The 26,249-nt window shown below is 42.5% G+C and overlaps 4 protein-coding genes and 1 long non-coding RNA gene across 7 annotated transcripts; 2 read left to right on the forward strand and 3 right to left on the reverse strand.

The window, feature by feature from the left end:
- The first annotated feature begins 312 nt into the window (after positions 1-312).
- On the forward strand, positions 313-8,958 carry wu:fc38h03 (acetylcholinesterase collagenic tail peptide). The gene is made up of 18 exons (XM_018667053.1): positions 313-764; positions 1,388-1,508; positions 1,641-1,750; positions 1,881-2,009; positions 2,276-2,320; positions 2,441-2,467; positions 3,814-3,885; positions 4,053-4,115; positions 4,206-4,232; positions 4,329-4,373; positions 4,717-4,752; positions 4,830-4,910; positions 5,441-5,537; positions 5,648-5,787; positions 5,873-5,992; positions 6,450-6,579; positions 7,112-7,214; positions 8,063-8,958. Exons 2-18 carry the CDS (start codon positions 1,406-1,408, stop codon positions 8,130-8,132), a joined length of 1,398 nt encoding a protein of 465 aa, XP_018522569.1. The 5' UTR covers positions 313-764; positions 1,388-1,405; the 3' UTR covers positions 8,133-8,958.
- On the reverse strand, positions 4,375-10,314 carry LOC127139157 (uncharacterized). 2 transcript variants are annotated; one of them, XR_007809151.1, is made up of 3 exons: positions 9,543-10,314; positions 6,401-6,596; positions 4,375-4,890 (listed from the first exon to the last, which is right to left on the reverse strand). It is a non-coding gene; the product is annotated as an uncharacterized LOC127139157 (long non-coding RNA). The 2 variants fall into 2 exon arrangements; XR_007809155.1 differs by having other exon boundaries at positions 6,401-6,600.
- LOC108877445 (peptidyl-prolyl cis-trans isomerase FKBP14) lies at positions 9,062-11,919 on the forward strand. The gene is made up of 4 exons (XM_018667491.2): positions 9,062-9,379; positions 10,366-10,517; positions 11,025-11,152; positions 11,463-11,919. The coding sequence occupies exons 1-4, from the start codon at positions 9,186-9,188 to the stop codon at positions 11,619-11,621; spliced, it is 633 nt and encodes a 210-aa protein (XP_018523007.1). The 5' UTR covers positions 9,062-9,185; the 3' UTR covers positions 11,622-11,919.
- Positions 11,920-13,237: 1,318 nt separating this feature from the next.
- On the reverse strand, positions 13,238-20,880 carry wipf3 (WAS/WASL interacting protein family member 3). Of its 2 annotated transcripts, none has more exons than XM_018667067.2 (8): positions 20,573-20,880; positions 18,383-18,482; positions 17,542-17,683; positions 16,335-16,487; positions 15,492-16,229; positions 14,222-14,359; positions 14,002-14,103; positions 13,238-13,905 (listed from the first exon to the last, which is right to left on the reverse strand). In XM_018667067.2, the coding sequence occupies exons 2-8, from the start codon at positions 18,461-18,463 to the stop codon at positions 13,865-13,867; spliced, it is 1,395 nt and encodes a 464-aa protein (XP_018522583.1). In that variant the 5' UTR covers positions 18,464-18,482; positions 20,573-20,880; the 3' UTR covers positions 13,238-13,864. The 2 variants fall into 2 exon arrangements, with proteins under 2 accessions (XP_018522583.1, XP_018522591.1); XM_018667075.2 differs by having other exon boundaries at positions 20,550-20,880.
- An 810-nt stretch (positions 20,881-21,690) lies between these two features.
- LOC108877490 (proline-rich protein 15) lies at positions 21,691-24,038 on the reverse strand. The gene is made up of 2 exons (XM_018667564.2): positions 23,667-24,038; positions 21,691-23,101 (listed from the first exon to the last, which is right to left on the reverse strand). Exon 2 carries the CDS (start codon positions 23,079-23,081, stop codon positions 22,698-22,700), a length of 384 nt encoding a protein of 127 aa, XP_018523080.1. The 5' UTR covers positions 23,082-23,101; positions 23,667-24,038; the 3' UTR covers positions 21,691-22,697.
- Between the last annotated feature and the right edge of the window lie 2,211 nt (positions 24,039-26,249).

Here is a 26,249-nt window from a genome sequence, read left to right on the forward strand (position 1 = left end):
TCTAAAAGACATAAATAGTGTTACAGAGAGAAATAATGAAATAATTAATACAGTACATTCTTTGCCTTGTAGTAGGCCTTTACTCATATTACTCATCTTATCAGAAAGTGACATCTGTCATGAATGTAACGAAGTTTAAAGCCACGTATACTCATTTTTTATATACATCATAGATTTATCTCACATTATCACCAGACGTAAATATATGACGTTTTCATAAAGAGTTTATGATGAAAGTTATGTAACGATATGAAATACTGATTTTAATTTCTGGCATGGACTAAAATATCCAGCAGAGGGCGCCATTTCACTGCTAAAGCGCATCAACATCACTGTGGACATAAAACGTGCCAAACGAGATGTAAGCGTGCAGACTTGAAGTGTCAGCACCATTCAAATCATTCAGCCTGCTGTGCGGAAGTCGATGCAGATGGCACAGCTGTTACTGAGCCTCTGATCCAGACCCTCTGAGACTGAGCTGCCACCGCTGTATTGGCTCCGCTCAGTGGCCTCTGCTAGGCATTCAACGTCCGGAGAGAAAACAGGTTCTCAACTGTGTTGTTATTGACCGGCAGAGAGAAAGAGGCGGGTCGATAAGTGGATCAGATTTATTAGCGGTCCAGATTGGCTACAGGCAGCACGCCAAATGTCAGAGGAGCCTCAGTCCGTGGGACTGCACACCGCGCGCTGCATTTAGGTGAGAGGAACGCCAGACAAGCAGCGTGTCTAAGTGCGGCACAATTTCAAGCAATTTCAAGTGGAAGGTAAGGGAGATCTTATGCTTTAAAAGCCATGGATGTGACAGTGCTTCCATGAATTATGAAGACATTGAGACAAAGAGTACCTTTAGGCTAAGATAAAAATAGAGGAGGTGTGAAGCATTTTAATGAGTATAGGTTTAAATAAGTAAACTGGTGCAGCATCTTGTCTGCAAAACACACGTGGATGAGGTTTTTTGTTTGGTTTGTTTGTTTTTTTTAAGGATTTCTAACATCTTTATAATAACATCTCTATTATTGACCTGTCTTTATCAAATGAAATGTAAGCATGCACTACATGTTTGCTTGAACAAACCTGTGACAGCCTTACTACTATGATTGTTATGACCTCTGTCAGTGAATGGTCTAATTCTGGCATAGGGGCTGAAGGGGGTGGTGCACACAGCTGGAGTTATAGTGGTGGCTGCATCTGCTGCAGTGTGGAGCTGCAACAAGTTTATTATGCTGTGAGGAGAGAGAGGGATAGAGGAGAGAGAGAGAGAGCCTTAAGGGCAGTGGAGTGAGGGAGTGATGAAATAGTGACACCCTTGAGACAGAATGTGACAGCTGCTCAGACAGCATAAGTAGTGTGTGTGTATGTGTGTGACAGCTTGTGTTGTGTGTTTTAGGGAAAGTGAAGCAGCAGGATGGACCTGGTCAAAATTGCAGTGTCCTTCCACATTCTCCTGTGTCCTGCGTGGGCCTTATCCCGTCACTCTTACATGGACGGCATCCTCTCAGCCCCGTCAGGTAAGACATCCAGCTGTGTATGAGTGTGATTGTAAGATGGATGGAACACATGTTGCATGCAGCAGTCACCATTCTAATTCATCAGATCAAGCTGTCGGTGATGCACGCCGCTCTCTGTCCTGTTCCTCTCAGCCCTCAGGTTGCTGGCTGAGCCGATAAGGTTTGACCCCTGCTGTCTCATGTCACCGCCTCCGCCACCGCTCTTCCCTCCGCCACCACAGCTGTGGAAACGAGGCAGCCCTGTAGGTCTTCACAAACACACTCACACACACCTGCTTGCATAACACACCCTCATTTATCTACACATTTATATGCTCCCTGATTGAAAACCCTATTCTCTTGGATTTTGTTTGTGTGCGTCTGTGTCTGAAGGATGGTATTAGCATGTTAGAGCCAAGTGTAATTGGAGGAGAGAAGCAGCAAAGAAAAACACCTGTAATACTGGGGTGTTCACCTGGACCTCCAGGACCTCCAGGACCTCCAGGACCCCAGGGCCCAGAGGTAAGGCTTTGCTTCAAAATAAAATACACCACAATGTTGTAACCTTCATTAGTAGCTGCACTGCTTTTCAATCTGATTAATTCACAGCGCACATATCACATGCTGTAATCAGCCTGCTGCAGCCATTTTAAGACAGTAGATTGAAATATTGTTTAACAAGCGTGGAAATAAAACTAAATGACCTTTTTAGTATAGATTTTTCTCCAAATGTTCTGTGCTCAATAGGGGATATGTGAGCTGTATATAAATTTGGTGTCATTTTTCAGGGTCATAGTGGGCTACCCGGTATAAGAGGACCAAAAGGGGAAAAGGTGTGTGTTTTTTATGAAATATGTCTCTGATGTATTTTGCTATAGAGGTATTTGTCCTTGTGTTTTTCTCTGCTCTAATGAGCGCGCCATCTCCTCTCCCCCTCATTTGTCCTCCTCCAGGGAGAAATTGGACGCCCAGGGTCAAAGGTGAGCCGCTCCTCGTCTCCTGCACATCTCATTCTCTCACTCATCTCTCTCCGGTCCACCTCGCATGCCCTTGGAATAATGCAATCTGGATTTCTCCCTCTCTCTGCCTCCACTGTCCACTCCATGCATTCTCAATCTCTGTGATGTGATTTGTCTATTGATGTGCTCAGAGTATCCTCTGCAGCTGCAAAATGGGTCATGCTACATTAGCCTCAGTAGCCGCTGTAACCACGTAGCAAAGCTTGATCACATTCGTGGATGTCTCCCATCCATCCTCCTGCTCCTCAACTCTCTATCATTCCCCCTCTTCTTTCCCTCTCCTCTGCCTCCCCCCCAGCCTCCTCTCCTTGGCCTGGCTCCATTAGTCCTCATACTGGACTCCTGCTGATCCAGCCTCTCCAGCACTCCACTTCTGCACTTTAATCTCTCTAAGTGCTTTTGCTCTCCATGATAAATCACTCCACACAGCAGCAGGTCCACAGTGTCTCTACAGGCTGCTGTTTTAATGACAGGCAGCTAAATGAGAGCACACTGTTAGCATGGTAGCAGCTCTGGGATACTCATCCAGGTGTCACAGAGATGTAAGGCTGTTGTATAATATATTTTGCTCTACTGCTTGCAGGGAACTGGTGATAGAGCAAGCTCGATTAGAGCTTTATTCCTGTCCACTAATTAGAAAGCCTCAGTGGCACTGTTAAAACTTTGCAGGCAAGGTTTTGTCCTCTGACATTAGGACATTGTAGGAAGTTTATCTAGCTTATTTGTTTGTGACACTTTTTAAAGGAGCTAATTGTAAGTTTTGCCATCACTACATAACCAACATTAGCATTCAACAGCTGTTTACTTGCCAGTCTAGAATAAACATTGTGAGTTCAGCATCAAACTTCATTCCTTTTTTCCTATCATTTCTTTTCTTTTACTGAGGTTAGCAGCCGGGCCAGCCCATCTCATCACCTTTCAATAGTGACTCACTGTAGCATCCAGACTGTCCTGAAGATATAGCGCTTCTCAGAGGTTGAATTATAACCTCTTGTATTGTAAATGAAACAAGGGCTGGAGCTCATGGCAAGCGACCATCAGTCCCTCCCGCTCCCGACAATTGGCGGCAGAAACACTCCCCCTTTAAACTGGGTTAGCCCCCAATAAAACCAGGGAAAACAGGGCCATGAAACAACTTTCTTTATGAGCATAAAATTTGCAGATCATCAACGTGTGGGGAGAAGGTGCCCACAATCAGGAAGCAGACAGACGAAGTCTCTCAGCTTATGCACTTTGCAGCAGTTTTGTGTTAAGAGCAGAGGAGAATGCCTTGAAGGAGCACTAACTGCTTGTGTGTGTTTCTTTAGGGTCGTACAGGAGCTCCAGGCCTCCCAGGGAAACAAGGACTACCAGGATGGCCTGGTCCAGAGGGAGCCAAGGTAAGTCTCATGCTTTTCCAAGCACTAACAGATTTTTGTGTCAAGAGCCTCATTACTGGTGTGGTGCTCTCACATTAAACATCCAGATGTTCTTCATACGCATATGTACCATATATGGCATGGGTATGACAAAGACAGTAATATATGGTATTATTTTTTTCAAATAGGGTGAGAAAGGGGATCCAGGTCTCATGGGCTTACCAGGACTGAGGGGACCACCAGGGACAAAGGTTAGTCACATCTTTACAGCATCATACACACAATCATATTGTATTTCCTTGTGTCTAATCTGCTGTTACATTCCTCATCTGACTTTTTAGGGTCTACCTGGTTACAAAGGAGAGAAGGTAAGTTCAGAATCACATGTTCCATAATAACTGCTTGTTGCTACAAAACTATTGTATCCCACATTTCACCCTCAACTCCCTTTCCCTTTTTGAAAGGGGGCTCGTGGTGACCCGGCATCAGCAGGACCAAAAGGCGATAAGGTTTGAGAGAAATGCTTCTTTTATTGCAGGTCCTGAAATTGTATTGGAAGGTGTTTTGTTGCATAAATACATTCAGCCCATTTATGCCCAGCTTGGACAATTAGTACCTTAACTCGTTTGTTATGAAGGTTCTGATCTTTTGCTTAGGCCTTAAAATCCTCCACAACAGCTTCTTTAAATATTGATTGAAGAGGTTCATGAGATACTGTCTTTCAGGTCTTTACATTTCAAGCTGTTTCAATACACTGTCTGTCTCAGAGCCAGATTAATAACACTTAATGAGTCCCAATTCTGCTGAGGGAATGACTTTTTTCACTAAGACTCTCATTTTGTCTCTACTTAGGGTTCAATTGGTTTGCCCGGGATGCTTGGCCAGAAGGTAGGAACAATTAAAGAATGAGGACACTTAAAGATTTGATTTAACATGAGTATTCCTAAATTCTGCTCCTCTCTCAGGGTGAACAGGGACCAAAGGGAGAGCCAGGAATCTCGGGGAAGAGAGGACCAACTGGACGGCCTGGGAAGAGAGGCAAACAGGTGAGAGAAAGGAAAAATTATATATAAGTGTGCAAGGTGTTTGGTGCCCTCTAAATTATATTACTGTATGTGTGTATTTGACATGTAATAAGCCAGGGTTTGTATGTAAAAAGCATGTTGACATCAGATTTTCCACAACTTGGCATGGAGCGCTGACACATCACTCCTCCTCATTCTGTAAACTGAGAGCCACATATGTCCTCTCACAGGCTAATTCAGTCACTGAAGCAACTCAACTTTACTTCTAGCCCTAAGTTTAGACTCCTGCAGGGGCTTTGGAGTCTCTGGCGTCTTAGATCTTCTCAGTCTACACATTTCTATATATACACACACACACCCACAGTCACATATACACACACACACACGCACACACACACACACACACACACACACACACACACACACACACACAATTTTCCCATGGACTAGATTATCACAGCTATGCACAAGTGGCAGTGGCATGTAGGTCACCTTCGCTGTATATGTGTGTGTGTATTTTCTAATATTGTGATGTCTCCTGGTATGCACAGGGCATGAAGGGCCATTCTGGAGCTCCAGGAGTCATGGGCCCCCCAGGTGCTCCAGGTCCCAATGGCCATCCTGGGCCTCCTGGTCCACCTGCCTCAGGTAAGTCATACACAACCAGCCTTAATTTACTGTTTGCATAATGTCAATGTATGGCGTAGGCATGTGTTTGGTACCCACCGTCCTTGTCATTCAGTATGTTTTTCTCATAGGTCTTTATCTAGTAGGGGAGAAGGGAGAGAAGGGTCTCCCAGGTCCACCCGGTCGCTGCGACTGTGACTCCATGCTTGGAGCAAATAACGCTCCTTTTGGAAGCTACACACAACGGGGTGGCCTCAATAAAGTCCCTGCAGTAAGACCCTGTTTCTTCACAACACAATCCTTTACCATCCAAACTGAATGTATGTCATTACTGAGTTAATCATTACTGCTTGTAGATATTTGTGGTCAACAGTGAGGAGGAGATGGGCCGTCTTCATCTGGACAACTCAATAGCATTCAGGAAGGATCAGAGGATTCTGTACTTCAAAGATAAAGATGGATGGAAGCCCATACAGGTAACACCAATTAGCATATTATGTAATTCTAATACTAAGCTTTAACACTACATATATTTAGTAGTAGCCAGTGATCATATAACTGATCATTTACAGTCTCAGAACATCAGTGCATCTAGCTAAAACTGTGCTACATTTGAGCATGAAGGTTTACTGTTTGACCTCAGGTACTAGTAGTTAGTTAGTTAGTGATGAAGATTTTTTAAAAATCTCAACTCAAGGTTCACTTTCTAGCTTTGTCCACCTGCCAGACTTGCTCAGTTACCATGGAAACGGCTCAGTTGTAGCTGATCATGTATGGTCATGGTCATGAAGTGTCTACTTCTTCTGTATGTGCCAGGCAACATAAAACCTTTCCACGTTATTAAGCCTAGCTTCAAAACCCCACTGTCTACAATCTGTCAGTACCTGAAATGTCAAGTCAGCGCTTGTGTTTTCTCCTTTACGCTTCATCTAGCCCTTCCAGCCGTTCCAGTCCACAGAGAAAGTCCCGGACAGAGTTGGCATGTGTGGGGATGGAAAGGTGCAGGCCCAGCACGGAGAGGAGTGTGATGATGGAAACCAGATTGTCACTGATGCTTGCCTCAGTGAGTCACGGGCTTCTCTTGCTCATCCATAAACAGATGCCCAGCAATGTAAAGATAAAGGCACATAGTTAAAGAATGACCTAAAGACAATGACTATAATAATGCAAGCATTTTTCAATGGATTTTAAAAACACTATTATATATAAAAAAACAGAACTACTCTTCTAACTACAAAGTAAATTAGGCTTTTTGCTGCACAAACATCATGCTGTTATATACCCAGCTGCTCATGAGATTCCCTGCAGAGCCTAACTACAGTACACTACACAGTTTGAGCCCACATGGCAGAGGATAAAAGCAGTAAACACTGTGAAACCTTTCCTTGATCTTTCATTAATCTCACCTTCTCTTTTTCTGCCATCCTCTCACTACTCTCTACTTGGCTGTTCAATTAAATTAGCAGGAAAATGCTGTATTGGCATCAGTGAAAGACACAGGAGTGCCAAAGCAATTAGTAATGTCTTCTCTCTCCCTTGCTCTCTCTTTCCTCTGCCATAACACTCTCCTCATCTCCTTCCCTTCGCCTCTTCAGACTGTAAATGGGCCTACTGTGGAGATGGCTACCGGCATGAAGGCATGGAGGAGTGTGATGGAAAGGACTTTGGTTATCAGACCTGCAAGTCCTATCTTCCTGGGTACGCTCAGTCACAGCTTTCAGAGTGGAATACACAGGCATACACTAAGTGTCCATTTACTTGAGTACACATTGCTACTGTGGGTCAGCATTTCACAGAGATCTTCTATGCCAAGATTGCACAATGTAGGTCCTTTTTAATCAGCAGCATATTTATACTGTACCCATCTGGGGATTGCAAAGGTCACTTGAGTGAACTACTGTACTTTTACTCTGATGTCTCTGAAATCATCCAGAGATGATGGTGCATTGTCCTGGCACACGTTTCTGTGCAATGCTTTAGATATTTTACATAAATCAGCATGTTTTAAACTTATGCTCAGGAGAAAATGTTTGACAAATACACATACGCTTTTGTGCTGAGAGTCAGATGAGAAAATAGATACCACTCAGATAGCCTGTTTCTGTTTCGGTGCAGTCCCTCTAAAGTTCACTTATTAACAAATCATTTGTCACTGGTTGCAGCTAGAAGTAGTTCCAGCCAGTTACCTTAGCTTAGCTTATTCTGCACAAAGCTGAAGAGTAAAAATGACAATTCCCCATTTTACTGGGGTTTATGTGGACTATTTCTTGGCCAGGACCAGTAACTTCTGGAATCTTAAACAAACTAGGTATAAACTAAGCTAACTGTTTCTCCCTGTTTTCAGTGTTTATGCTCAGACAATCAACTGCTGACACCAGCTACTGTACATAATTCTTGTGCGGACATGGGAGACATACCAATCTTCTTATCTAACTTTTTTGCAAGAAAGCAAAGAGTATATTTCTTAGTAGAGTGTAATTGTAAGTATACACTTGCAGTCAGTTTCACTTGTTAAAAATCATTTTTCATGTCTCCTTCTTCTGCAGATCGTTTGGGCAGCTCAGATGCACTGACTCTTGCCTCATTGATTCTACTGGCTGCAAGTACTTCACCTGAGCTGTAAAGCTGAAAAATGGCCGCACTGCAACTTTGCAATACCTCTCTCTGATCATGGGGATTATACTTCAGACCTCTGTTGGAGACTCACCCCTTAAAAAAACTGACTGATGGACTGAGAGAGAAGTTAAGGGAAGCTCTTGTGCCTGTTTTGAGCCATGAATAGTCATGGAAGTCAGCTTTGAATCGACTGTCACCCCTGCCCCAGAGTTTTAACTCTTTTATTGGCTTCAGAGAGCAGCTGTTTGTTACTGTCACACCTATTGGCTGCAGCACTGTTATGGACACTGATGGTGGGAAACATTTAATGATTGTAACATATGAAATAGTTACAATGTGTATGACTTGCCGACTGTTAATGCAGAAATAAGCTGTGTTCTGAACTTCTTTTATAGTGAGAAAAAAAGAGCCTTTTCCCTAAAGAGGCAATAATATTGATGATACTATATGTACTGTAGTATTCAAGTCAGGGGTGTGTAAATGTGTTTACTTCTGTGCACTGTATTTGAAAACATATATTTATGGAGTGCACTGCTGTGATATTGCATGTAAATGTGTTTCGGTGTACAGCACACTGCTTTAACCTGTGCTGTAAATGTACTAGCCAAAGTATTGCCATCTACAAATGAATGTCCAAATACTCCGACAGAAGGAAAATGAATGTCTTATTACAATAACAACAAAAAAAAAGTACCATTGATTATTATGGCAGCATGAAGAAACTGCTCTATTACAACAATATGATCCAATGTGATTAATTGATAATCTGCCTGCATGCCTGTAAGTTTCATAAAGCACTGTACACTAAATAAAGAATAGGCCTAGACTTCAGGAATACTCATTTAGTTGATGCCAAATGGCAGGCTGTGAGAGGGACTGTCTGTGGGTGGGGTTTATGAGGACAAAGCAACCAATCAGAAGATTGCTTCCTGCAACAACTTGTATGATGAAACGTCACTGCCACGTAGAGGAGCAACTGCACACCTCTGCACAACTTTTTTAGCTATCTGTCTGTTTATCCTGCTGTTTTTCCTGAACGCTGAGTGTGGCGGCATGCTGCTAACCGTGCTGAGCTGGCTCTGCTCCTCCCTGCTGGTGTCTGTCAGCGGGGGAAAGCTGCCCGAGGCCGAGGTGGAAATAGAAGTCATGTACAGACCTTTTATCTGTCACCGAAAATCAAAGTACGGAGATATCCTGCTGGTGCATCACGAGGGATACTTTGAGAATGGGACCAAGTTTCACGACAGGTACGTTTGATACGAGGCCTACAGTCTTGTAAGTCTTAAAGTTCATGGAAGCAGTTTGCAATTACTCGTCCTCTTCAGTTTGACAAACATTTTACTGATTTGATAAATACAATTCATCAAAGTTAAACACGAGGTAGCTTTTTTTCGCAGGGTCACTACTTACTCATTAATGCGCGTGTGTCACCAATCCAATCTTCTTGGTTACGCTTTTACCTATGGTCACGTGAAACAACACTATAAAGGGTCAATGCAAACAAATTACAAGCAGATATTTTCTCTCCTCACCCCAAGTGGTATCTATTTAACCCTGTAGCCTGCTGTGGTTTTATATGCCAAGGTTTTGAAATACTACTGTTGTGTTTAAAGGGTTGAATTTAAACATGGAAATCTAAAATAATTAATATATAACATTTGAAAAACGTAAACAACAGCTACTATATATAAATCACCAGTATCATCTTTATTATGGATAATCCACATGACTTACTGGAGTAATGGGGACACTGTAACCCTGTAACCAACCATTGAAATACTTAACAACAACACTGTGAGAAAATTCTTACTAAGAAATTTCATCTCACTCTCTGCCACAATGCTGCTGATTTCCAGCTATTAATCATAGAGCTCATACAAGTATAATAACTCCCACAAAACAGAATGAGTCGAGAGGGATTAATCAGCATCCTACCATACAGGTTTTTAGTGTTATATCCATGTAATCCAGGGTGCAACCTTAGGCCAGGACATTTAATTTTAAACACTGTTTGACAACATAACTGCATAATAATTGCACATTATTTGTATTGCAGCATGTTCTAATAGCTAATAGCCAGATGTGACTGTAGCAAAGAGGCTTCAGCTATAAATCCCACTGTTACCATCTCTAAAGGTTTTTTGCCAGATCTTCTTGGAGTCTGTTTTTTTTTTTTTTTTTTTTTTTTCTCCTAAACCTGTAACGGTCCACTGCCTCTGTGTCTATCCACCAGTCGAGCAGAAGGTGACAAGCAGCCAGTGTGGTTCACTCTGGGCATCAGAGAAGTGATCAAAGGCTGGGATAAAGGCCTGCAGGACATGTGCTCTGGAGAGAAGAGGAAACTGGTCATACCTCCAGCCCTGGCCTATGGGAAAGAAGGGAAAGGTACTGTCTATGTGCATGCTAGCTTCCCTGCATGCTGTTATACAGGTACACCACACTCCTTAGAAAGTGTGGTATTACACAATATGAGATATAAATATATTATGCATGTCATGTAAACTGTCTTGTTTTGAATGGCTCTCTAGGACTCCCACACTGAAAGAGGGTTTCATTCAGTAATAGTAGTCCACTTTTTCTCAACATGGAGCATGTGAACTATACTATGCCTTGTACTGGTAAGCACACACCACCCTAACCAGTAACATTCAGTCTCTTCTGCAGCTATATAACCTTTGCAACAAAAAACTGAATGACTTATAACACGACTAACAACACATCAAGCTTGCCTCTCACTTACACTGACATGTTTTCTAACTTACTCCTTCACAATATATTCAAGAACAAATGAACCAAACCAGCTGGTTCTCAGTACTGAAGCATGCTTACAGAAACCTCGGGCTGTATCTAGTCTCAGTTGTAGCTGACCCCTTGTACTGTGGACTCTTACAGGTAAGATTCCACCTGAAAGCACATTGACCTTTATCATTGAGGTGCTTGAGATCAGAAATGGGCCGAGATCGCACGAGTCCTTCCAGGAGATGGACCTCAACGATGACTGGAAACTCTCTAAACATGAGGTAAAGGCAAACACTGATTTATAGTAGATGAATTAGCCACCACCTCCAATAAGCTGGTAATTCCCACCCTTTTTGGCTTGTGACCCTATGTAGCCAAGCACTGAAGATAAATAATACGTATATTATTGAATTTACACAGTAAGTTAAAGTTCAAATTTAGTGTTTCCCACTTGAAGGCATTTCTTAATCCAGTATTTTAAGGATAACACTGGATTTGTCTCCACACATATTTAAGTCTGCTTATTTTTATTTTTCTTCTCTCAACCTCTTTCAGTCTCACTAACTGTCCTGCTCTTACTCGATCTGCCAGGTCAAAGCATACCTGAGGAAGGAGTTTGAGCGTCACGGCTACCCTCCCAATGACACTCTACATGAGAACATGGTGGAGGATATCTTTGCCAAAGAGGATGAGAACAAAGATGGCTTTATATCCTCCAGAGAGTTCACTTACAAACACGATGAACTTTAAAGTCTCTCCCAGTCCCATGTCTCACTCACAATGCTTTGCTTTGGTGCAGAGTTTATTGCAAAGATTCTCTCAGGTTACCTGAAGTGTTTTTATAGAGGCTTTGTATTCATGTGATGTGTGTGACACTTAAACCCATTCAGTGTAAAGCTGTGTGTAGTGGGTTTTGAGCCAGTGGGTTCACTACTTTTAGTGGTATTTCACCTTATCAGGTCTTTTCTTTTTTGTGTGTTTACTTCCTTGAATGGCAAAAAAAACCCCAACAAATTCTGGGACCACTGTCAGCTTTACTTTTTTTTTTTTAACTTAAAACCCTTGAAAACTTCCTATACAAAAAGGCAATATTCCACTGCATCATGCATATAACTTTTGAAGACTGTATTTTGATTTTTAGTTGTTTCAAGTCATATCTGAGGTAACAGAAAAGGGGTGAATGCTTGTAGTGACAGTGCGTCCTGTAAGAAGATATCTGTTATTCACTGTGGCTGTGAAATTCCCCTTAAGGGAAAATCTAATGTTTGTTTCCATGTTTGTGTTAAATGTTCCCAGATATAAGCAGGTTAATGTTTGTGGGTTCATTTTGAAAGACAAAGGAGTACTTGATCATGTTTAAGTTTTATCATATCGACTAGACTGTGTGTTGTCATGTTATTGTATTTTATTTTATTTTTAATAAACTATATTCAGTTAGGGTATAATTGGCTTTTTTATGACACATATTATGACATGTCATAGGATAGGTATAACCAATACCATGAAATGCTCCATTCCATTTGATTGCTCCCAGTTATTTGTTTTGTACAATACTGGGGCTGTGGCACTGGTACACCTACGTGGAATCCAATTGTTGTCAAGTGAAAATAATTGTGAGAAAGGTACATTGCACATGCCCACATCGCAGTGTCAGTGCTGAACAGTGCTTAACTGTACCTGTTATTTTTCACAGTGTGCTGGAGGCTGTTTTGAGATTTTGCACACTGGAGTCTTTTTACCAGAAAATGTTCCCACAGTGCTGACTAGAATCCAGACTGTCCTGTTTCTACAGCTTTAGGGTTGACTTCTTACATATAAACACGTCAAAGACTGAGCTCCATGAGCAAATGACTGTTCAGGTTTAGGGCAGATTGTACATTAGTTACTCTCTTTAAATACATGTGATCAATAAAGTGACTAAGTCAACTTTTTAAAGAATGCTGTGGTATATTTGGGGGTCACACTTTGTAATACATTAAACCAGCAGGTGGCACTGTCTTCACAGGTGTTAGCTTTGGTCACTACAGAGGGAGAAAGGAAACAGTATACCTTGCTCATTATCTATTCTTTAAAGACAACACCTCACTGTAACCTAAAACTGGTGCTTTCCCATCATCCTCGCAATGTCAGTTATTTTCACATCACTCTTTTTTCTATAGACTTTTTTGGTAAAAAATAATCACATAAATACAGAAGAGCACCTCTAAACTGTATGTACAATGATTAATGAGCCCCAAAAATTAGCATGCCCTGTGCAAGTGAAGTGTGAAAAATGTTTACCTGCAATCTCATTTCCACATTGAGTTTTAAACTGAGTCTAAGCTGATTGTTGGCTGTGTAGATTTCCAGAGATATGGGAAAAAAGATACAACTGCAGAGAGGATTGTATTGCTGGAACATTAAGGCATAAATTTAACAATGTAGAATTATCAGCGCATATGGTAATACGTGTAACACATTCATACGTGTACTACAGGAGGACAGTTTTTATATTTGTCTTTAAAAGAGCTGCACTGTCTTAAAACTGTTTGTGAGTTAAAATCAGACTTTAAAAGTGCTACTGTATACATCGTGAAAAAAGATCTGTTTAAAAAAAAAAATCCAAATATTCTATGTATGTAGATCGTGAAATGCTTAAGCTCTTACAAACTGTCACATGTTAAATATAGCTGCTGGAAGACACTGTCCTTGGAGTGTGCGTGTGTGTAGAGTCTGTATGTAGTTTCTGAGTATGAGTAGGGAGAGCCCTCCTCCTCACACACATTCAAAACATTCCACACTGGAAAAGGTTAGAGGTCACATAGTCAGTATAAGGCAAGAGCCTGTTTGACACTCACATACACACACATACACTAAAAAACACAAAACACACACAGAGCTGACATCCCAGTAAGTCCATGGCAATTACGTTATTGTCATGAGAAGAAGGAGGAGGAGGAACACAGAGTCTTATTGCTGTGTGTGGGGGATGAAGAACAGGGTGAGGCCTTGACTCATCTGAGGTGTGTCCTGATCCCAGGTGGTTTGGGATTCACTGAAAGAGAAGAAAGGAGGAGAAAAAGAAAACTCAAGTAATGAAACTGAAGGCATGGGTAAAGTTGAGAAATAATAAAAAGTGCCAGGCTGCTACCTCTGTTTTCTTTGCTGGGGTATATCCGAGGGAAAGGCTTGAATTCATCAGGAGGAGGTAAATCTTCTACAGGATGGAACTGGAACTTGGATTCAAAATCATCTGCCAGAGCACAGTGAAGATGCAGTCAGATAATTAGTTTTTTTTTAATTATTATTTTAATCTCACAAACTTCTTGATGTGGTGTCTAAATAATAATTGTAAAAACGCTGATTCTCACCCAGGCTGTGCAGGTGTCCGTTCCTGAGACTGGATGGGGGCAGGGGGGGTGGCGGTGGTGGGGGAGGAATGCGGGTGGACAACTCGGTGGTGGGGGAACGCGCCGGAGGAGCTGGAGGAGGAGCCAGCCGACCCACACCTGTCACAAGGGGGTGATGAGAGGAGTCTGACATGGAGCGAAAGAACTGACAAAAAAGTAAAACCAACGTCTCGTCTGTAATTCCAACTGAGACAGCGAGGGCTCTCTTGTTTTCTTTGTGAAACAGCATGGATTTTTACATGTTTCTAGAAAAAAACTACAGAGTTACACAACACATAGTCTGTTTGATTTAATGACTACCTGCAACAGCTGCCACAGTTTCAAACCTGTACTTGCTTGACAGTTTCAGACACAGAAAAACAGCAATAATTACTGACAGTATTTCTACTGGTATTTTTCTTTTTCCCATAAACATCTTGTTGTACAAACACATCTTTGTGTGTTTGTGACATATTTATGTATTATGTTATGATCATACACAAATCAGCCATGACAATAAAACCACTGAGAGTGCCATGGGCCTCCCCTTGCACCCACCACACCACAAAAACTGCTCATAAATGTCTCAAGGAACATGACAAAAAGCCCAAGGTGTTGACACAGCCTCCAAACTCCCCAGATCCCAATATGATTCACCATTTGTGGGATTGGATTGGGACAGGTCAGATCCATGGAGGCCCCACCCAACAACCCACGGGACCCAAAGGATCCACTGCCAATGTCCTGGTGCCAGACACCACAGGATACCCTCAAAGGTCTCATGTCCATGCCCCGAAGGGTCAGAGCTGTTTTGGTGGCGTGACAGGGAACTACACAATATTAGGCAGGTCCCACAGATGCTCAATCAGATTAGGATCTGGGGAGTTTGGAGGCCAGGTCAACACCTTGGGCTCTTTGTCATGTTCCTCAAACCATTTTGGGGCAGTTTTTGTTGTGTGGTGGGAGCACTGTCCTTCGGCGGAGACCCCTGCCATTGGGGAGTGCTGTTGCCATGAGGGTGTATGCATGTTCTGCAGCAATGTTTAGGTGGGTGGAACATGTCAAAGTAACATTCAACTATATTTAGTTTGAATGTTTTAGGGCTTTTTTGTCTATAACCTCCTAATCACAAGTTACATATTTGCATGATTTATATTGACCAGATATTTAACTTATTTGCTAGGTTAGCTCTTTTTGCAATGCTCATGTGTCAAAAACAGATCATATAACCACACTTATGGTGTCCACCTACCTGCATTTCTGGGCACAGCAGGTGGCCGTCGGGTGGGAGCATTGCAGGGGTATGACGGCGGCAGAGAGCGCATGGCTGGGGAGGGCACTGGTGGCATCTTGGGCGGCGGTGGAGGGAGGGTGGATGGGCAGGTGGGGGTGAAGGAAGCTGGGAGAGGGGGAGGAGGAGGTGGAGGAGGAGGCCCAAGAGGGCTGTCCCGCAGGATGGGTAACCTAGAGGGTTCGGAGTGGACTGGAGACGGGGGCAGAGGGTAGAAGCACCCCGAGGAGCGGTCCCCTGGGACGGCGGAGGGAGGTTGGAAAAGTGGAGGAGGAGGAGGAGGAGGAGGAGGAGGAGGGGGAGGAGGGGTAGAGGGCTGGGAGATGGTAGCATGGTGGGAGTGCTGGATGGGGAGCCAGGTGGGTTTGGTGACCTGGGATGGAGGGGGAGGAGGGGGGCAAGAGGGCAGGGGCGGAGGCCTGCTGGTCGGACGGTCCTGGAAGGCTTGAGGCGGTGGAGGCGGGGGAGGAGCAGAGGGAGGGGCCGGGGGAGGCGGAGGGGGAGAGGGAGCGGGGAAAGGAGGCGGGTGCTTGCTGCCGTGAGAGGGGGACGGAGGGGCGGAAGATGAGGGAGCGAGCGCGCGGTGGACAGAGCTCCGGAGCTCCGCCGTCCTGTGAGGCTCGGGGCCGCTGCTCGTGTCTGCTGCCGCAGGCGCATTCCACAGAGGCTTCAGGGACGCAGATGAGCTCGATCGGGACACTTGAACACATACGAATGAGAGGCAGACATTGGGATGATCAAAATAACCCGAGATGGTTACTGAAAATACACAGATCTAGTAAGAAGAAGACATTTTGCACCAACCTGGGGTCTTGCCTGCCTGGTCTCTTTGGCCTATGGGCCTGAGAGTGGGAAACCCTCCAGCAAATAGCCCACCCAAAGAGGGTCCCACCCCCCCTGATGAACCCTGAGTGGCACCAACACTGCTGGGTACATCTCCAGTGCTGGTCTTGGCCTCTGGGGAAAACCAAACATACAAATACATAACAGGTGAGTATTAATGAAAGTATTTTTTAAATATTTAATCACTTACTCATTCATTTATTGATTGATTCATTTATTCAGAGTGTAGTCTTGTGAGAAATGTAAAGTATGTGCTCAGTGGTTTCATTATCATGAGAATTTTGTTGATAATTCTGGAAAGTAAACAACATGAAGAAGATCACAGCAACGGTTCAGGCTGGAACACAAGTAAAGCTTGCACCATCCAAATCACCTGATTTCCCTGAGGGCCAATTACACGTCGTTCCACAAAACAGAGCAGTCTGTCTCCACCAGCCTGTTTCCATACATGTAACTGACATTGTTACTCTCTAGACTGCTGTTTACTGGCCAAGAGGTGACACTGACCCACCATCCAGACCTTGAGCTGTGTAAATTAAGCTAATTCATTGACTAACTGAAGGACATAGCCCTAAAAGTACACTGTCCACCAATGTACCAGCTATCTAGCATGATGTCACATAGTTTGAACTTCACTTTTAAGTTTATTGTATCCACAGGGGAAATTTGTCTTGTACATTAAACATCATTAATTACACAAACTGTTTAAGACAACACATATTACTGAACTTTCCTGTCTTTCTTTGGTTTACTAAGGATACAATGAATGTCTTGTCTATTGTGGTTGCCACTGTATATATATATATAGTAGTTTCCTACTTTGTCTGCATCCTTATCTGCTATAGGGCATTCCTTCCTGAAGTGTGCACTGGACAGTATGTATGTGTGTGTCCAATTACAGCCCTGAGAGACAGTGAATTAAATACTGCTGCCTCACCTCCTGTTTTTTTCATTATGTCTTATCCCTTCCTCTTATTCCCACTACATCTGCTTTTACAGTATTGCATCTCAACACACTATTAAACCCCACTTCCACTCTGAGAATGGATGAGTCGGTGATACTAGCAGCATGTGAGTACCATTTAGTGTCTGAACACAGACTGTGTGTGTGTGTGAGAGAGAGAGTCCTTATATGTGTTGGTCAGACAATGAGGTTTGTCTCTCTTACTATCGACAACAGGGGCACTGCGGTCGTTGACCTGCGTGACTTTCCTGAGCCTGGTTCCTTTCTGGATGTCAGCCAACAGGGCATTCCTTCCACCTCCTCCTCCTCCTCCACCAGACTGGAGCTTAGGAGGCTCAGACGGACACTGTCACACACAGAGAAAAAACAGCACTTTTATATAACTTTGCCCAGTGTTTTTACAGTACTAGTAGTAACTTTAGCCTCAACTTCTCTATAATCCATATTTACTATCACTATAACTTGAATGTCTTAGGATTTTGGAATATTGGTGTTTTTGTATGATTTTTGGTTTTATTTGATGTAATCATTTTACATAAGGAGGGGATCATCAGCTCCTGAACTTCACCCCACCTCTTTTAACAAGTGGATAATGACAAGGATAAGAGAGGAAGACACTGAAAGTCAGGAAATAAGAAGAGAGACAGGAAGGAGGGAGACAGTCTTAAGTTATATAGATACATTCATGAGGAGGTTATTGTTAATGAAAAAAATACTTCTGACTTCAGATTATTGCTGTATCAACAAGCTGCTAAACTGTGTATCTGCAGTGTGGCTCTGTTTGCTGGCGGCAGGAACTCATTTAACATGAGGACGCTGTGGAAACATAACACTCCTCTGCTACTGAGAGTCTGCTGTCTGCTTTGCTCTTACTGTGTGTGTGTGTGTGTGTGTGTGTGTGTGAGCACCACCTCAATCAATAATGCAAATACCCTCCAGGTGTTTGGTTGATGGTCAGTGAGAAGGACACAAGTGAGTGTTTACAATTGCACGAGAGAGAGAGAGAGAGTTAGAGAAAGACAGAGAGAAGAGCACTCAGTCTTACCTGTGGCAGGGCAGCGCTGGGCGGCGGTGGGGGTGGAGGGGGTGCAGGAGGAGGCGGAGGAGGAGGAGGGGGCGCCGGCATGCCTATAGGCCCCGAATACCTGCAAAAAGGACAGTGCACAACTTATAACTGGAAACAAACATGGTCACCATCCTATTCATGCACCGCAGACACTGGACCACCATCTAGGAATTTTCTTTCTTCCTCCATGTCAGAAGCCGCTACTGTGCAAAGGGGCACACTCGATGACCTCCTGCTCTCTTCCCTGAAACAGGAAACGCTTTCACCACCGTACGGCGCAAAACAGGAAACAGCAAGCGCTCCATCCTCTCCAGAGAAATCTAACACATCCCCCCTGCTCTTGTCCTCCTCTTCTTCCCACAATGTTCTGTGGCGGGACTTTGGAGAAGAACAATGGTGAGTGTTGTGTGTAAAGTAACAGACCCTTACCCTTGAGTCACCCAACAACCAAGGGCCCTCACTCCAGTAACTGAATGGAAAACACATTAAGGGGAATGCCACAGAGGTATGCTACAGCCTGCAAACACATTGTTCTCTCCTCCAACATATACTGCACATGTGACTACGTGCAGGATGCCTTCAAGAGCAGCTGGTTCAGAGTGATAAGCATCGGTGTCCACCTCATCAGCTTTCCAGGATTATGTCATCACATTTCAAACTCCACGTTGTTGTTGGCAACTTGGCTAGTAAATGATTCATAGTGACAGTCACTGAGACCTCCACCCAGCTTCTTGGCATCATAAATTCTCGACGAGTCTGCCGCAGCTAAAAGACTGAAAACAGAGGTTTGTGCACACTCAGTTCTCTGCGGAATCTGCACATGATCCTCCTTAGCAATTTAATAAAACACAGAACAGAACCTGTTTTTGTTGTATCGCTATGAATCTGTCCCTCTCGTCGCTGATTTGAATTAAGTTCATGTTATGTTCCCCTCTGCAACTGGCAGACTGTCCTCTGATGCTATTTCTATCTTCATATCTGTGTCAAGCAGCCTGTGTGACACTGCCAGTGTAGGTCTTTAAAGGGGGGTGAGGAGTGGGCAAAGCTGGACACTGGTTAGCTGAGCTCCTGCTGAACAGGTGGGACACAGTGGAAATGCACCTCTCTCACACCATTTGCAGTTTTCATTGACGTGTAATACGTCGTGGTCATCCTGAAGCAAAGCAGACCTGAAGTGACGCTGACAGGCAGCTGTTGCAGCCACAACAGTCGATTCTCACACTTTTTTGTATCAAAGACATGCAAAGAGCTTGTTTACCCGGAGACCATCGACCCCCAGGGTCTCTACAGTAGGAATCAATGGACAGGTTGTAACTGTAATGTTCTGACTGGGGACCCACAACAGAAAGTCTATTGTAAGCTGTAAATTATAGTTAAAAACAATAGTCTGCTCTGTATCTGTGACTGGTACTGAGAGCACTTTGTACACAACAAAGTTTTTCAACAGTCTGAAAAGGTCTAACAAGAAGATAACTGACCTAAAACATAAGTAACATTATGTAGGATCACATGTTATACATTTTTGTTAGTGAATGAGTGTATGGATGCTTAACCCATATAATGTATCAAATTTGAAACATCCTTCTTTGATGTAGTAACAATACTTGATCCTCATTTATCTTTTTGCCTCCATCAAATGTAAATGCTCAGTTTGTAGCAAAAGGAATGAGAAAAAAGAAAAATATTCAGAGGACAAAGTAGCTGATTTAGCTATTATTCATTTGTGGCTTTGTTTATGTGTTTGTTTACACATACAGCAGTGGGATCTGTAGGATCCCAACCAGTAATGCCAGTCTCAACAAAAAAAACTATCACCCTGATATATTTTTTGTTTTAGACGTTTTTTCTTTGTTAAACTTGCACAAAAATGGCATTAAAATGAATCTGTTGCTTGGGATGACTTCCACTTGTGAGTCACAGGTAAAACTTCAGAAATGAGGCATTGTATTATGATACTGTTCTGCCTTTGGACAGACAGTAGTAAGACACGGTGCTCGAACGAACACGGTGTTAACATGTGTCTGTTGTTACTCCACATTTCAGGATGTTTTATGGTATTTTATCAGTAAAGAAAAGGAAAAAGCGGTTATAACGACCTGTCATCTGCTTGTTAATTAGTCCAGTGTATCGGCTAAACCGGTCTTACCTTTAGAAAATACAGTAATTCACCTGTTTGCAGGAAAAGCTTCAGTGAGATGGAGCGCAGCAAAGTGTCCTCATAGTGCGCTCCTCAGCAGCGGGCCAGAGAGAAAGTTCCCAAGATATTTTTAGTAAAATGAGGACACCACTTCTCCAACGTTTCAGCTGTCAACAGCTAAAGCTTGCAATCACTTAAACACAAGCTGCAGAAAGCGTTTTTGGTTCCACATAAGAGACGCTGAAGACACGCAAGTGTAATTAGTTCTGCACAATGTTCTCGTTATGGCTCTGTCTGTTTACGGTTTATCCCCCCCCCCTCTCCTGTATGAGCACACTGCAGGAGGCGCACACAGTGCAAGGCCACACCTCACCGCACATGCTCAACACTGGACCAATGGGGAGAGAGAGAGAGAGAGGAGAGAGAGAGAGAGAGAGAGAGAGAGACTCGGCTCAGTGTCATCGCCTCAAGTTGCCAAGAAACTTTCCCTCACCTTGAATTACACCTGTGGCATAAAATAAACATTTACTTAGGTTGGTTAGTTAGGTTTCTGTAATAAAATCTTACTGGATGGATATTTTGGATATCATGTGTGATGGCACATTTTCGCCCTCTTGTGTTCAAAATATGACATTACAACTCATCCTCATTCATTCAATTTCAAAGAACCTACAGCCTGTATATACCACAGTTAAAGAACTACTGTGAGATAACAATACCACGTTAAATTTGACAGTGATAATGTGATTTCATTGTCGTGGGGTGTACATCAGTTGTAACCCTCTTACATAAACTTGAATGGTTCAGGCACTCGCACGCACACACACACACACATCTCAAACTAACAGTGACAAGAATGCAGTGACACAGGGCACACTCCTCCCTTGAAGTGACAGAACAGCGTAATTTAGGCCTGGCTCTGACACACACACACACACACACACACATATATATATATATATGTGTGTGTGTGTGTTTTATGTGACTTTTTGTAATTCTTGAGCTGTAAAATGTCTGTTTTTTCTTGCTAGCATACATTAATGTCTATTTCAAGACAATTTTCTCAAGGTGGCAACACAAAGTTGCAATGCTCTCGTTGGAACATTAATTGTGATTTAATATGATGATGAAGCACACACATTCATACAGCTGATTGTAGCAGTTATCAGATTTATTTCACAGGCGATCCAAAATACAGTAGTCCTGTAAAGCAAACTACATCAGTGGCTGGATCACACTTCCTTAGCTACATGGCCATACCTCCTTCAGTTGGATACAATGTTAGCTTCTTACTTCAGTACCAGTAGCTTTGTTTAGGACCCATTATGTTAAAAAAAAACATGCCGGATTTCATCCTTCATTTAAAATATTTCATGCGTTTTTTTAGACAAGCATCGTCCGTCTGACTACAAGCTGCTCACAAACATTTCTTAATTTCTTCCACTAGCTGATTTTTTTTGTTCACACATAATAATGAAAATCATTTACACCTTCATAGACATCCTTCTAACCCTTTAGAATCAACATGTTTTTGTAAAAGCATTGTAAAAGGAGCATTACACTTATCCTTCATTATCAAACATATATTCTTCTCATTACAGAAATAATGTAAACATCTTATAGACAATATTTTCTTGAAGCATATCACACTCTTGAGCATTGGTAGAAAATGACATTTTATGACTGTGCTTTCTTAGAGGTTGTAGGTCTATTTATTTTGCTTAATGACAATAACAGCGTCCTATGACTAAAACAGGGACACTCTGGGAATTCAGCTGTATTCGGCTTTTAAGTGCTCACTGCATTACTACTGTATCTCTTCACTGGGGCTTTGTGTATGGGATACTGTTGGTAAAATGGTTCAGTAACCATTAGAAACAAGTACAATCCCTTTCTGTGTTACTTAGTATTGTTTCTGTGGCCCTCTGGCACAAGTCCATCAACAAATTTTCAATAATTCTTGTACCACAAAACCTTATTCCTGCAGTATTGGGCTAAAAGTTGAACGCTCTCTCTCGTCACCATCATAACCAACACACAGTAGACCCCTTGGAATGCCTCAGTAGTTTGAAGCATCCTCATGTACTCAAATCCCCCTCCGTCTTGTCAAGCATCTTTGTAAAGCAGTCTTTGATCTTTCTCTCCTTTTCCTCCTCGTCACCGTACATCCTCCTTCTCTTTCCCCACATTCTCTGTCTCTTTCTCCTGTATGGGAAGGCTTGAGCGCACCTTCCTCTTCTCTTTAAATCGACCTGAACGTGACACCTTCATGTTCCTGCGGCACGTCTGCTCGTTGAACACCGACTCCAGGTGGGAGTCGTCGTAGGTGTCGTCGCCGAAGATGTTGGAGTTCTTGCCGCAGTCCTGCTGGCACTGGTCGCTGGGAGTCTTGGGGCCGGCCGCAGCAGGTTCTCTTGGCCTATCCGGATGTTGGGCAAAGGGGTCAAAGTCTGGTCCGAAGTTGGGCAATCCTGTTTCCTTGGGGCCACCGGGCTTCCTCTTTGGCAGGAATGCCCTCCACCATGGGGTCCTCTCTGTCATCTTTGACTGGAGGCAGGAAACTGGAGCAGGAAACAGAAACCAGAAAACTTAAGTCGTTAGTGTTCAGATGTTCTTCTCTACACCAGCATTAGAGTAACTGATGACATTTTTTCTGTAAGGTCATTGTTTTGCCTGGGTGAGTGGACAACACCTGTGTACCTGCTGTAAACTGATTCACCTCCTCTCTCACCCCCACCCCCATCCCAACTCTCTTAATGTCAAATTTCTTATAAAACACCAAGTTACTCCTTTAAAGCTGTGTGCAAACTGGATTTATAACTGGCTGATATAACTGGCATCCTTCCATCCAAAGCATTCATTGTGCTTAACATCTTCATAAAACTCCAGTCTGTTTAAATCTGAATATGTTTCAGTTCAAAAATTTCCTGATTTAATTCCACCTCTCTCATATCCATTTCCCAGCTACTGAGACAGCTTCTTACCAGCTAATCCTGTGAATAACCAGTGTAACCATGTTTACCTTTTCTGTAAAACTGGTTTAATGACTCGTGAGAACAGAAGAACAAACCCAGGCTGTGATTCACAGGCGAACAATGCGCAAAAAAAGCTTTCACGAACCCTTACCTGAGCTGGGACAGGTGGTGTGGACACTTTAAAACGACCCAAGTCGAAATGCGAACGTTACACTTCTTATTGTGCTGAGATGTAAATCCACAGGACGAGTTCACTGGCTTCTTCTACTTCAGTGGTGGAAGAGCTCAGAGCAACTGTGACAGCAGTCCCTCAAAGGGTCGCAGCAGTATCCATTTTACGCACAAGCCAAGCTAGGTGTCCTGGGACTCCTTACATCTCCCGCTTATAAAGACGCCAATTTTCCCTTCTCTTCTTCAACTCAAATATCCCCTCTCTTCTTCGGCAATTCTCCAGAAACGTCCAAATGAACTGCCACATTTATAAGGAGCGGCTATCGTCTACTGAACCAGCAGGTTTCCGCCTCCGAAACTCTCACCTCGAAGCACCTGTCCTCACTCCTGATTGGGTAAACTCTCGGAGTCCGTCACGTGAGCGATGCTCAGGTGAATTAAAAGCAATGGTAGGTGTGGCTTGTGGTTGCGTGGCAACAAACCCCATGGGAGCGTGCACCTCTTCAGTAACACATTAAAAAAGAGCCTTTTGTATCAGCTGGACCCAACCCAACCCAAGCCAGGGAGCCAAATTATGTTCGAAGTTATGGACGCCCAATAGTTTAGGCCACAATTACTTGTCATGCAAAGGATTGGAATGGGGCAGTGAGATGTTTATTCAGCGTTGTTGATGGTATTAATAGCCACCGACCAAAAACAGGTTGTACTCAGCAGCATGTAGTTAGTCTACATGGTTTAAAATGAGACCCTTTGACGAAATTGCTTAATATACGGAGGAGGACACGCGACAGGAAGAAGTCAGGAGTCTCCTGAAATGACATTACTGCACTAAACGTGCAATTGTTGCTGCTGTAAGTTCACATTAAGTGAGGGGAAGCAGTTTGGCCTGGCGCCAATTTTACCTGCTGGGGGTACTTGTCACATGTGCTCCTTCCGGATGCTTCTACTTGTCCTCGTGCTGTACCTTCAAGTCCAACTCGGGTGTCAGTTTCTTCCAAGATTTCATGTAATTTTTATGCCTGTTTGTCTCATTCCCTGACTTTTCATTCTTACCAGGACACATTCACTTATCCATGGCCCAGCTGAGCTTTGGTTCAGCACAGGCTACATCATCAGTATATGTGGAGTTACAGGCAGCTGTATAATGACATTTTGAAAATATATAACAGGTACCAGAATTATGACGTAATGTCTAATAAATTAACTGATTAAAAGTTATTTACTAATGATCAATAGAACAGTTATAAACTGTAACTTTTGAAGTAAAATGATTGAGAAATATATTTGAAACTTTAAGTTACAAAGTTATTAGTTGTCACAGTAATGAAGGGTCATGAGTTTCTCACTGACAAATCTACAGTAATATGTCAATAATGACTTGATAAATTGTAATCACAATAAACTATCAAGTCTGCAGTGGTGAGAAGTAATTATGAATATTTAATCAAGTAATTATTTAGTAGCATTAAGTTACATGTTACTTCATTCTTTTACTTCACTACATTTCAGGGGAATATTGTACTTTCTACTCCACGATGAGCCTATGAAATATGATGCATTGTTGCAGAGTAACAACCAAGCAGTATATTTATTATACTTACAATTAGCTCCACCTGAGTCAGCCTACAAGAGTAAAATGCTAATTACACATTAATGGAACAATACAGTAATGCAGTATATGACACTGTAGGGGGAATGATAAGTAATTTAAGTAATAAGCAATGATTGATAAGTCATTTTACTGTTAATACTTTAAGTACATTGCACTGATAATGTACTTATGTACTTTAAAAATGCAATGCTTAATTTTTATTTGCTTAATAATAGTATTTTATATTATTGTATTCCTAGCATCTGAATACTTGTTTTTGTCCACTTATTTTAGGAAGTTGTTTGTATTTGGAAATTGGCCCTCTATTCCTAAAAGTAAGCGATCGGTCCTTTGAAGGGGTGTCCATGATGAAATACCTAAAGAAAGACCTAAAAAGTCAATGCAAGAGTCATGCAGAATGTACAAACCAAAGGGTTTTTTTTTTTCTTGGTCACAACATGGCAATATGAGAGTTGTAGTTGTAACCTTATTACTGACTGACATTTACTAAAACATTGGTTACAATCCTTGGTTTTACCCCTTATAAAGTGAGCTTAATTCAAAAGTGGTACCATGTTAAGCTGCTGTGTTTGGGCCAGTGAATAAATGTGCCTTGTGATGCAAATATACAATACAATATTACACAATACAGTAGTAAACTTTATCATTCACATTAAAATGTGTACAAGGATTTATTACAAAAACAACATATTAGACACAACATGAACAGTATATGAATCTCATCAACTTCTTTAAAACTACGAACATTCTCAAGGTAAATCCTTAAAACATCAATTAAATGTTAGTTTATCAGCTACAGTACATGTGTGCAGGATATTTCTGCAGGAGTAAAGCAAAAGTTTTAGCCACTTTGTGTCCACTCCATATTCATTAACCCAAACTAATTTCCTAGCTTAATTTATTAGCTTTATTTAGCTGAGGTAAGCATATATTATTCACATTAGTGCAGGG

The sequence above is a fragment of the Lates calcarifer genome, linkage group LG3 (assembly GCF_001640805.2).
Source record: "Lates calcarifer isolate ASB-BC8 linkage group LG3, TLL_Latcal_v3, whole genome shotgun sequence".
In the NCBI taxonomy this organism is placed as follows: Eukaryota; Metazoa; Chordata; class Actinopteri; family Centropomidae; genus Lates; species Lates calcarifer.